Source organism: Xyrauchen texanus, chromosome 28, assembly GCF_025860055.1.
Source record: "Xyrauchen texanus isolate HMW12.3.18 chromosome 28, RBS_HiC_50CHRs, whole genome shotgun sequence".
NCBI lineage: Eukaryota > Metazoa > Chordata > Actinopteri > Cypriniformes > Catostomidae > Xyrauchen > Xyrauchen texanus.
In genome coordinates, this window is record NC_068303.1 from 40311740 (window position 1) to 40324628 (window position 12889).

The following is a 12889-nucleotide window of genomic DNA, read 5'->3' on the forward strand; positions in this document are numbered from 1 at the left end:
TTGATTTTTACGTGGCTTATTGAATGTATCACAGCGGATTCCTGGTGAAGTGAACAGTAGATGTGCTAAAACAATTACTTTTATTCAGTCGACACGTGAGCCGAAAGAGTCATAGAAGTGCCACAAAATGTCACAAATGTTTTTTTCATCACACATTTTCTTTTTCTGACACTTTCGGTTAGGTTTAGGTTTAAGGTTTAGGGTAGGGAGGTCTGATTTGTTGATTTAAAACAAGATAGAGCATTAACCTTAAAAACCTCATCCGTTTAAGAGAACATTTAACTCACGTTTAGCGCCACACAGTGGACATTTCATCTCAGAAATGTAGCGATACGTGTAATGAACCACGTAATATCATCTTGCAAAATTTGCAACAGGAATGTCATTTTCAAGAGATCAGGCTGTATACTGTATATGTAAAATCAAAATTTCTCTTCAATAATTTACTTGTTTGCCATCTTGGATGTGTTTTATTAATTTTTATTACTGAGACTCCAGTGCATTCTTGGAATGTCTGGAAGGATCCATGCAATGCCGCCTTTGATTATGGGTATTTGGGGTAAATGATTTTAGGTATCTTAGAATCCTATCTTTTGGAACAGCCTTCACGTCTGGAGCATTGCCTATGATGCCTTATATTTTTTGTCTAGATAAGTAACACACGTTTTGAAGCAGCTGCTGTATTATGTCACCTTTACAATTTTTTCTTAGAGTCTTGGAGTTTTACACAGAACTCTACAGCGAGCAGTCAGCCCGCTGCTTTCAATTGCTTGCATGCTAATGCAATATCATTTGCATTTTATGGGTTTTCTCAAATTGAAAATGGTAAACGAGTGTGTTGGGGGGTAATTTGAGTAATTGAGGTACACAGGAAGTTAATGAAAGTTTCAGAGCGACACAGACCAGTAAACCGCATCTTCAGCCGTCTGATTACACTCCATACTGGCACTCCTCTGTCATCACTTTACTTTCTTTTCTTTCTTTCTTTCTTTCTTTCTTTCTTTGTTTCTTTCTTTCTTTCATTTTGTGTTTTATTCAGTAGACTAAGGTATGAATAGTTTTCATTTGTTTAGTTGAAAAGCTGTTTTATTTTTTATCCAGTTTGAAGTAAATATCAACTGTTGTCTTGTTTTAAAGGGTTAGTTCACAAAAAAAGACATTCATTATTTACTCACTCTCATGTCATTCCAACCCCATTTGACATGCTTTCTTTTGTGGGGGGAAACTCTAATTTATCTTCTCGCAACTCCTTTTCATATAACAACAGTTGATTTTGACCACGTCTTTGTAGCTCCAAAAAAGTATAAACAAATTCTGACTCATGCACTATATTCCAAGTCTTCTCAAGCCATTTGACAGCTTTATTTGAGGAAAATATTGAAAATGTGGTGGTTATTCACAGAAAATCTTATTTTCCACCAAAGCTCTGACATCTCATTTTTCATATTCACTGGTACTTTGCATTCAAATACGATGCCGACATCAAACCATGCGCGATGATACAAAGCATATTTCTTCAACCTGAACTTGTGTGTAAGTGAGATTACAGAACTGTGAAATAACACTTTTTCAGTCTGTTCCTCACACATCGTATGGCTTCAGAAGACTTTTAACATAGCACTTGAGTGGTATGCTTTTGTGGTACTTTTATTTTTGTAGTTTGTTGGAGCTTGACATTTGAAGTCAATATAAATTGTCATTTTATTCTATGTTTTGTGTTCCATGGAAAACATAATAGCATTTGGGTTTGGAACAACATGAGGCAGTAAATAATATTTTTTTCATTTTGTGAGAATCACTCCTTTAATGCTACATGAGTGTTACATGTTATAACAGTATTATTACATATAATAAAGCACTAATAGTGTCATTATTTTTTATTTTTTTTTGTTATATCTAGAATTGCCAGCATAACACAGTAGGTGAGAAGTGTGAGAGATGTGCTCCAGGCTTTTACGGTGTTGTGCGCGGCTTCCCCAACGACTGCAAACCCTGTGCGTGCCCACTCCTCAACCCAGAGAACAAGTATGTGACACACACACACACACACACACACACATCTAGCCTCAGTTAAGTACACACACTGTAGCGTTTCCTCTTTTTCTTTCTCTCAGTTTCAGTCCCAGCTGTCAGACGGAGGGTTCTAATGAGTACCGCTGCACTGCCTGTCCTGAAGGCTATCAGGGGAAACACTGTGAAAGGTATAAAAAAGTTTCTAAATGATGTAAATCAAGTCATTATTTACATGGCTGAGTCCATTCTGTCAATAAGATGCTGAAAATAAGCATGTGCTTTCCACTGTCATCTGCACTTTTTAATTTGTTGCAAATTAAATGTACACGCTAAAAAAGTGCAAATATACAGCTGTCACCTGAAAGGTGAAGTGAGTAATTTCTGCACCACTAGGATCACAAATTGGAATTGCAAAAATAATGATGGATTTTAAGCAGGTATCCCAAATACTCTTCTGCCAATGTTTGAACAAACTCACACTATTTGTTGAGTCAGTATCTGTGTTTCCATCCAAGTTGTGAATTTAACTTGTGTGAAAAACAGGAAAATTGCTAAATCAATTTACGAATAAAGCAGCAAATTGATTAATGAAAATGGAAGTTGAAGGCACTGTGGCTCTTTTATTACATGTAATAATTGCAGTTTAGAGCATGCAGACAAAACGCTCTGACGAACTTCATGTTTGCTTGTCTGGAATGAAAGCATTCTGGGAGGTAATAGTACCCAATCATTTTGATGACTTTTGTATTTCACAGTAACCAGAGCAACATTTGAGATAATATTGATGATATTCTCTGAGCAAATTACTGTATGTATTCAAATGGCTTGTTGAGGCAAAGTCACTTGACTTTTTTGATGCACATGGTTGTATTCCTGTATAAATTCTGTAGGAATATATTAGTTTATGTGTTTCGGTCATAGTATATGCACGTCGATTTATCCACCTCAAGCAAGCACATTTTCAATGCATATTTTAGAGATTTTATTTGCATCTTGGTGTTTGCATTCAGCATTTTTTATGCAATACCCCAAAATTCTCATAAAAGTATGAGGATGAAAACACAGCTAATGTTACTGTGTTGGGCTGGTCGGGATGCTCAAATAAACAAAGCAATGTTTTGATAGCACCACAGAGACACAGTGCTTATACTTCATCAGCCTATCAATGGCTTTACCTATGGCTGTGTCTGCTTATTAAACTAAGATGTAGAATGTGTTTTTACAAAGTAATAATTGTACGCCTCAGCTTTAAAGGGGTCATGTCATGAGGAATCAAAATGTCCTTGATATGTTGACATATAACAGGTCTTACTACAATAAAAACATTCTGTAAATTTCAGAACTCAAAACTTAATCCCTAATGCAATAAAATGATTTATTGAAACCAAGCTGCAAAAACTCTCTTTGTTCTCTACTTCCGCAAATTCTCTTCATCACTAGGGGTGCATTAAATCATGACCGCCTCTACAACTCAATAACATCAACACCTACATTACATCAACACACCCTTGGCCCCGCTCACTGGTGCTTCAGTTCATAAACTGAGAGAGAAGGACCAACAAGGTCTAATTATTCCTGAACACCAAAGGAGACCCATCTGGACCATTTTACATTATTTTTGTATTTAAACATGCACAGACAGACATTTTTGACTGCTTTATAAATATCACGGGCCACTTTTAAAAGACACAGTGTCAAGTTACAACTCCACTCTCTGTCATTCAGCTGCTGTCTCTTGCTGTTTTGAGCACAAACCCATCATGGACGTGTTCTTTCTCCCATTTGCGCTATTTTTAAATGTTGGTGTATGTAAACATGCTGGATGGACGTCTTTGATCGTTTAGATCGTTTTCCACATCATATCAATGTGGATTGCTTGTGAACAATCATAAAACGATTCAAGCTATGAAAAGGAATTGTTATTGAAGGATGGAGCAGTTCAAAACAATTGGACCCGATGCAAAACAGTAAATAAACAGTTCCATTCATGAATATTTCAAATGTCATGACTGTTTGATAGTTTATGGTGCTGATATCCTGTTCACCCACTTGAAACCTCGTGTTTATGATCTCCTTTGAAGTGTTTGTATAGTGCTCATGTGCACTGAACATCTTGGGAGTTTTATCGTGCAAACACATTTTTCACTTGTTAAGTGACGTTATGAATCGATATCTGACTTATCGATTATTACATTTATTGTTGATTATTTTATTATCAATTATTAGTGATTTTATTGATAAGTTGTTACAGCACTAGATCAATGTGCACCTTTGTTGCAAAAAGCTGTATTTACAAATCAGCATCCAGAACCGGAAACTATCCCCTTTTTTCCAAGTTTTGAAAAAGAGGCCTTATTGTTACTAAATTCTATTTTCCTCTCCGCAGGTGCGCTTCTGGTTTCCATGGTAACCCGAATGTGGTGGGAGGCCAGTGCGAGGAGTGTAAGTGCGACACTAATGGTGCATTTCCCACACCATGTGATACGCGTTCTGGGCAGTGCCAGTGCCGTCCCGGTGCTAGGGGACTCAAGTGTGACCAGTGCATGGAGAGGCATGTGTGTGGCCCAGAGGGCATCGTGTGTACGTATGATAACTCCACTAACACACTCTCTTTAACATGCAATTCAAGATTCAAGTGCTTTAAAAGGGGCCATATTAACGGTATTGTGTACTTTCTTTGTTCTGTGGAACACAAAAGGAGTAACAGTTAAGAATGTTCAGGCCGGTCTTTTCCTTATATTGAAAATGGAATAGTTCTGGGGCTGTAAAGCTACAAAATAGCAAATTAAGCACCATAAAAGTGTGATGAAGGTATCATAAAAATTGTCTATATAAATTATGCAAGTCTTCTAAAGTATATGATAGCTTTAAGACCTCTAGATGTCAATTATTTTATATTTAAGTTGATCTGTTTTTTTCCCTTCAGTTTCTTTTGACCATTCTACCAAAAACCGCCACTAATAATGAAGAAGATATGCAGCCAAAACAAACAACATTTTAATTAGACATGCAGATTTCCTGACACTAAATTACTGTTTACTTTTCGTATAATTGTTGGCTGCTAATTTTCTCGACTAGGAATGATCAGACTTTATTGCTGTGATGATTTGGGTAGGCATCTGCTCCTCACAACTGTGTTTGAAATTATGTCTTTAAGCCATTATGTATTTTAGGATGATTGTGTTGGTTGACTTTGCAGATCTGATAATTATGCATGTGTTTGTGTCTGTTTGTTTTCTGTGTGCGACTTCTGTTTTGATATTTCACAATTCTACTTCGAACACGTTAACAGGTTTCTACGACTGTCTGAGGTGTTAAAGGTCAGCAAAAGTTCAAGTAAATGTTAAGCACCCTGTTAATGTTTTTAGGGTGCCCACACTCGTACATTTGTTCAAAATTACTCTATAGTTTTAATGTAAAGAACGTAATTATTCTTGACAAAATAAAGAGTATATTATTAAAAAGTTCTAAGCCTCAGGCATCGATGTAAGACCACTCTTACAGTAGAAATATTGATGATTCACTAAGACTTATTATTTATGTAAATTTTCCACGAAATCTCTCATATGGTGATTTCCAAACTTCCAAGAAGCTTGAGGCACACAAGGTCATTTCTCATTCCAAATATATTCAAGCAAAGAAGACTTGCTATGTCATCATGCCAACCTCAGTGCCCACATGACAAGGGACTTCCCCATACCATGCCATAGTAGGATAAATTACGTATGAAACATAAAACTAATGAGTTAACCGTTGAGACTTGTTAATATATAGACGATTACAAAAATATATGGTTTGTCTATTATTTCCATGCAGTCTCTGATATATTGTACATGTTTATTGAGAGTTCTGTATAGCTGTCAGTCTAAAGAGCTAAACATCTGCTGTCAGCTGCAGGCTGGATAGTCTATAAATAATCTGTTTCTGCCTGACTGTATGAATGGAATCCACATGACATCAGTACAATACACTGCTATAACATCTTGATTATGACTGGAAGTAATAAATATGCTCTAGATGATGTGTATTTTGTCCTGTTTACCAGGACAAAATTTTCGGACTTGTGGCTTTAGCTCCACTGTGTTTCTATGCCCAAAGAAGGTCAGTATCATATACTTTTTATATAAATATGTTATGCAAATAACTTGCAGGTAGCTTTAGCTATTCTAACAATTTTTCTTCATGATTTTGATTATTATTCTGACTGTTGGATATCAAACTTTCATGTGTCTTCTTTCAAAAGAGACCACAATTACGTTTGTAAGTGATGAATTATGGTCCTAGAACTGAGTTGGAATTTTTGGCCTGTGGCGATTGTAGATTACGTATGTAACCTCCGTTCCCCGATGGAGGGAACGAGACGTTGTGTCAGAGAAGCGACACTAGGGGTCTCTCTTGAGCGCCAATGAGAAGTTGGCAGAAGGTATTTGCATATCTTGCCCCCGGACATACAGGCATTTAAGCGGGGCGAATACGGGAGTTCATTCAGGATTTTTCTGAGGAGCCGGAAATGGTCCGGCCACAACAGTGGCTCGGCTCAGCGACGTGGCGGGGAAGACACAACGTCTCGTTCCCTCCAATGGGGAACGGAGGTTACATACGTAACCTAGACGTTCCCCTTCTGTCATTCTCTCCACGTTGTGTCAGAGAAGCGACACTAGGGGTCCACCTTTAAACGTGCCATGCGCTGAGCCGTGTACGTGATCTGCTGATACAGGAGCGGGCAGGTATTTCTTACGTGCAAAGGCGACCAGCTGTATCAGGCTGCACGTAACCTTCCCCAATGCCCCATTAAAGCCATCGGAATCCTTCTGGTTACCCTGGAGAGGGGAACAAGGTGATGCTTGCCAACTTGGGAACGGGCCAAGCCTGGCTGGGCCTCTTTTCTCTCTATGTTTCTCGCATAGAACAACTACGGCCGGGGCCCTTACATGCATTAAGGGAAGGGGGTCTTACCCCGTTTCCTATTCTTTCAGGGGGAGAAGACCCTGCGGAGACCACAACTACCCTGCAGGGGAGGCAAAGAGTGGCGAATACATGACATGGCCGCTTAGGACCTATGTGGGAAAGTTGGCGCGGTGGTAGATCCAGCCTCGTAGAGGGGGGATGCTTACAGCACGGCGACCGAGGCAACTGTAACTGCCTAAGGGAGACACGGGAGTCCGCTCATGAGGGGACAGTACCGCGGAATTACACACAGGGGGAGTCCGAACAGGAGGCCTTAACCTGTGGAGCACCTATTCCAGTACAGGGTAGATTGAGTACCCGTAGTGGCATGGGTCGGCGAGTTCCTCCGCTGAACTGCGAACCCAAAAGGGCTAGGGAGGAATCAACCAGGGATCCGAAGATGGGGTCTCCTGGGAACAAAGGCACACTATTTTACCTCAGCTGAGGGAAAGGGCACTAGGCGCAAGCGATTCACCCGGCCAGATCATCAGCGTGTTACCGAGATCTACGGGCTCGTACCTGAGAGAACACGGGACTATACTGACTCAATTTGGAGATTGCAGAATCTCGCGAAAGTGTTAGGTGTTGCCCACCCTGCTGCCCATGAGGACGCAACACTCCTGGTTGAGTGAGCTCGGACCCACGAGGGGGGAGGGGGGGGCACGATAAGCCAGGAAAATGGCGCCGACAACCCAATGCCGAGCCTCTGTTGGAGACAGCTTTCCCTTTCTGCTGTCCCCCGAAGCAGACAAAGACCTGCTCAGAACGTCTAGAGCTCTGCGTGCGGTCCAGATAGATACGCAAAGCACGTACCGGACACAGCAACGAAAGGGTTGTGCTTGCAGGTTCACTACCTGGTCTCTGAAGGCCGTGGTAGGAACCTTGGGCACGTAGCCCGGTCGTGGTCTTAGGATCACGTATGTGTCTGCTGGACCGAACTCCAGGCAAGTGTCGCTAAAAGAGAACGCTTGCAGGTCCCCGACCCTCTTGATGAAGGCGAGCGCGATCAGCAGGGCTGTCTTGAGAGAGAGGGCCCTGAGTCCAGCTGAATCTAGCTGCTCGAAGGGGGGTCTCTGGAGGCCCGTGAGGACAATCGAGAGATCCCAGGAGGGAAACAGGTTAGGCCGGGAGGGAGTTAGCCTCCGGGCACCTTTTGGGAACCTGATAATTAAGTCGTGCTTACCTAGAGACTTGCCGTCTATCGTGTCGTGGTGAGCCGCGATGGCGGCGACATACACCTTGAGGGTGGAGGGGGACAGCCTCCTCTCCAGCCTCTCCTGTAGAAACACGAGCACTGACCTAACCGTGCACCTCTGTGGGTCTTCAGCCCGGGAAGAACACCAATTTGTGAACAAGCGCCACTTTAGGGCGTAAGATGCCTGGTAGAGGGGGCTCTGGTTTGGTTGATAGTATCTATGACGGTCGGTGGTAGACCAGCTAGATCTTCCACATCCCGTCCAAGGGCCAGACGTGGAGGTTCCAGAGGTCTGGGTGTGGGTGCCAGAGCGTGCCCCGTCCCTGGGAAAGGAGGTCCTTCCTCAGCGGAATTCGCCAGGGAGGGGCTGTCGCGAGGAGCGTGAGGTCCGAGAGCCAAGTCCGGGTGGGCCAGTTTAGGGGGCCACCAGAATGACTTGCTCTTTGTCCTCGCTGACCTTGCACAGCACCTGTGTGCCAAAGCGTCCGCCCTGAGGGGAGCCTCTGTCCGGGCATACCAGAGCGGGCAGTGGGAGGTTTCTTGGGAGGCAAACAGGTCTACCTGGGCCTTGCAGAACCGGTCCCAGATCAGCTGGACCGACTGGGGGTGGAGCCTCCACTCCCCTCTGGGCAAGCGTTGTCGTGACAGCGTGTCCGCTATCACATTGAGGTTGCCGGGGATGTGAGTGGTGCGCAGTGACTTGAGTCGCTGCTGGCTCCACGACGGACGAGCTGTGACATGTGGTGGGAGCCTACTCCGCCTTGGCGATTTATGTAGGCTACCACTGTGGTGCTGTCTGTCCTGACTAGGACATGTTTGTCTCAAATTAACGGGAGAAACTTCCTCAGGTAAAAGTAAACAGCCAGCAGCTCTAGGCAGTTGATGTGCCAACGCAGCGGGGCCGGTTCCAACGGCATGCTGCTGCGTGCCCGTTGCACACGGCGCCCTAACCCGGTTTGGAGGCGTCGGTTGTGACCAGGATGTGTCGGGACACCTGCTGCAAGGGTACTCTTGCCCGTAGAAAGCAGAGGTCTGTCCAGGGTTTGAAGGTTTGGCGGCAGGCGCTGGTGATTCTCACACCGCGCGTGCCGCCGCGGAGGATGCCATATGCCCCAGGAGCCTTTGTGAAATGTAAAAGGGACCACAGTGCCTGGCTTGAGGGAAGCGAGGCATTTCAGCACCGACTGTGTACGCTTGTTGGAGAGAAGTGTTGACATTGAGACTGAGTCTAACTCCTATGCTGAGAAAAGAGATGCTCTGAACCGGGGTCGAGCTCACTCTTTTCCCAGTTGACCTGAAGCCCCAAACGGCTAAGGTGCCTAAGCATTCGGTCTCTGTGCGCGCATAGTAACTCTCGGGCCAGGATGAGGGGACAGAGACAGGCTGAAGGGGAGGACTTTCGTACTGATACGCCCGACCGTCGAACGTGAACCGTAGAACGGGTCGGCTTTGTGGCAGGATCGAGACGTGAAAGTACGCGTCCTTCAGGTCTACCGCTGCGAACCAATCTAGATACCAGCCAGAATTTTGTTTCTGGGTGAGCATTTTGAAAGGGAGTTTGGACAGAGCCCGGTTGAAAACTCGCAGGTCCAAGATTGGTCGTAAGCCGCCGCCTTTCTTGGGTACAACGAAGTAAGGGCTGTAGAAACCTTTCTTCGTTTCGGTTGGAGGTACAGGCTCTATCGCGTCTTTCATTAGCAGAGAGGCGATTTCTTCACGCAGGGACTTGGCATGTTCGCCGTATACTGCGGAATAATGGATGCCCGCGAAGGGGCCGGAGGCCTGGCAAACTGAGTTGCATAACCGAGTCGAATGGTCCGGTGCAGCCAGCTTGACGGGTTGGGCAGTGAAAGCCACGCCTCTATTTTGGACGTACCCGGCGAGGCTTCGCAGCGGGGCGGAACAGGTAATACGGCGTCGGGAGGCAGTGAAGCATCCCGAGGCTCTGGTGCTGAGAACAGACTCGAAGCATTTTCCTTTCTCCACGCATCCGGCAGGGGGCGGGTTCGTGACTGAGGAGGAGGTCTGATGTTGGCGTCCTCTGGACTCGTCTGAACCGGCCGGCCGGGGAACAGTCATGGGGCTGAAGGCAGACTGTGGCCGCGTCCAGCATGCCGGGACTGTTGAGACCTGGAAGCAAAGTGCCGTGAGAATGGCATTTGCAGGCCAGGTGACCCAGAGACAAAAGGAAATAGCTCTATTATAGCTCCGGAGCTACCGTCTCGGTCTCAGGGTCAGTCATCTCAGGAGCACCTGGGAGCCTTCCGGGTCCTCGAGGGGGTCTGTGAGACGAGGGGCGTCCAACTTCTGCGGGGAGCTCGACGCTGGGGCTGAGAGCTGAGCCCACTCTCTTTTGTTAGTTGAGGCGGAGCACCACTTTCTTTCTTTCTTGAAAGCCGCAGGAGGACGCCCTCGGCGAGCAGACAGGGCATGGCCCCTGGCGGCAGATTTGCGGCAGGGCAGGATGTGTGAAATAGCCTTCGTCTGTTTCTTCACCACTGAGGACTGCTGGGCGGAGTCGTCAAGTGGTGTCGCCGAATGGACGGAGCTGGGAGACGGGGGCCTTTTGAGAAAGCGTGCTATGTCTGCCTCCTGTACTGCGACCTGGTCCTGTCCATGCGTTGCGTTTCTGGACCACGGGGGTGGCCATTGCCTGTTTGAGTGCAGTTCCTGCGGCACGTCAAGAACAGGACTACCCAAGTGCAGATTTTGGGTGGCGGCCCAGGCGAGTTATCCGCATCCGACGCTGCTGTTACGCTCTCCGATGCAGCGGTGATATCATCATCCAATGGCGGGGAGCTCGAGGGACCGGACGGTAGGCCATTAAGCGGACCGCACTAATCCCAAGCTCGGGGGAAGCAGGCAAGCGTGCCGGGGAGGCGGGAGGTTTCAAGGGGATTTACCCGGCGAAAGTGTCCCGTTATTCTCCCTAGATCATCTTTCATCGCCCGCGGCGACTGCCTCAATCCCGTAGGAAGGAGGCGAGGCGTGGGGGGGCGGCTGAAATGGCTTTCTCTCACTACAAGAGAAAGCAGAGATCGCAATGCTGCCATATTCTGTTCTCACACTGAAAACATAACCCATTGGAGAGAATGCTCATCCCGAGCTCGGACGGAAACAAGCAAGCGTGCCGGGGAGGCAGGGGGTTTCTAAGGGGTTCACCCGGCGAAACGGAGCCCATCATTGTCCCCAGATCCTCTTCCTCGCCCGTGGCGCCTGCCTCAATCCCGTAGGAAGGAGGCCAGGCGCGGGGGGCGGCTGAAATGTCTTTCTCTCACTACAAGAAAAAGCCTACGACTGCAATGCTGTCATGGCTATGTTCTCGTACTGAAAACATAGACCATTCATAGAAACGCTGCCTGTGTGTGATCGCAACCCAGGTATGCAAGGCAGTTTTTCTGACCATCAGAGGTGGGGAGAAATCAACCGCATCCAGAAACTACACGGGCGGAAAAATCGTCTTTAAAAAGACGCGTCCTGAGAAGGACGTTCATCGCCGCTGTGTTTTACTCTTTTTTTTAGAGCGAAATTACTCTTTTAGAATAACTCTTGTCTGCGCTGTCGAAGCGCCCAGGGGCAAGAATGCACAGCCGTGCATGAAGGAGAAAGCCGTGTAACTCGCAGCAACTGCATACACAACCATCGGCTCCGAAGAAATTTTCTGAATGAACTCCCGTATTCGCCCCGCTTAAATGCCTGTATGTCCGGGGGAGGGATATGCAAATACCGTCTGCCAACTTCTCATTGGCCTTTTTTCATAGAACAGAGGTATATATCGGCGCTCAAGAGAGACCCCTAGTGTCGCTTCTCTGACACAACGTGGAGAGAGCGACAGAAGGGGAACAAGGGGGCACAGGTGAAATATATGAGATTTAAATAAAATAAGTTATTTTAATATTTATTTTAGTCTAAAAAAAGTAGATTCATCCCTTAGATCTTTGAAACAAACATATTTTCTGCTTATTGTAAAAACTTACAATGGAAGTCTATGGGGCATTGCATCGGGATAAACAATAAATACACACTGTTTTTTAAAGTGTAGCCACAAGACTTAAACATTACATAGGTTAACCTGAGACTGCTGTGATAAAAGTGCTAAACTGGACTTTGTAAAGTCATTTCCAACTCCTGTAATGAACATGTATATTCATTTGACAAGCACAGTTACTGTTAACAGAACAAACTACATCACCAAGAATTACATCTATAACTCATAACCAGACACAAAAGTTTTTCAGCCACCATTAGACAAATTAGAAAACTCCAGATCTGTTAAATGCTTAATTAAAAAATGCAATTCCCACAAAACAATTACTTGAATATACCACTACTATGTTGAACATGTTTTCATTTTTATATTTATATTTTTTTGGGGTTAAAGTCAAATTGTCATGTGGTGTAACTGTCCGGAGACATTAAAAATAAATCAAATAAAAGCTGAAAAATAAATAAATAAAACGATATGTTGGCATGAGTGTTGCAGAATAATTTTATATTATTTCTTTTTTTAAAAAGCAGTGAAACAATTTTGTTTTAAAATATGATTAATATTTGAAAAACATTTGTCTAGGAAATCAAAGTCAGGTGGTGTAATGACATGTTGGTGAAAAAGAATAAAATAGAGATAAGCCCTTTATACTTCATGACTGTGTGTGTGAAGTTAAATATATATATATACATATATATATATATATATATATATATATATATATATATATATATATATATATATAT

General features: G+C 44.5%; 1 protein-coding gene across 4 annotated transcripts in view; it reads left to right on the forward strand.

Moving 5' to 3' along the window:
• Positions 1-12889, forward strand: part of lama2 (laminin, alpha 2) — a 385152-nt gene that overhangs the window by 280721 nt on the left and 91542 nt on the right. For 3 of the 4 annotated variants that reach the window (XM_052095596.1, XM_052095599.1, XM_052095597.1), the window contains 3 exons: positions 1901-2025; positions 2115-2201; positions 4400-4593. In XM_052095596.1, the coding sequence (XP_051951556.1) occupies positions 1901-2025; positions 2115-2201; positions 4400-4593 (406 nt within the window). The remainder of the gene's footprint in view (positions 1-1900; positions 2026-2114; positions 2202-4399; positions 4594-12889) is intronic. The other variant, XM_052095598.1, reaches the window with a different exon arrangement.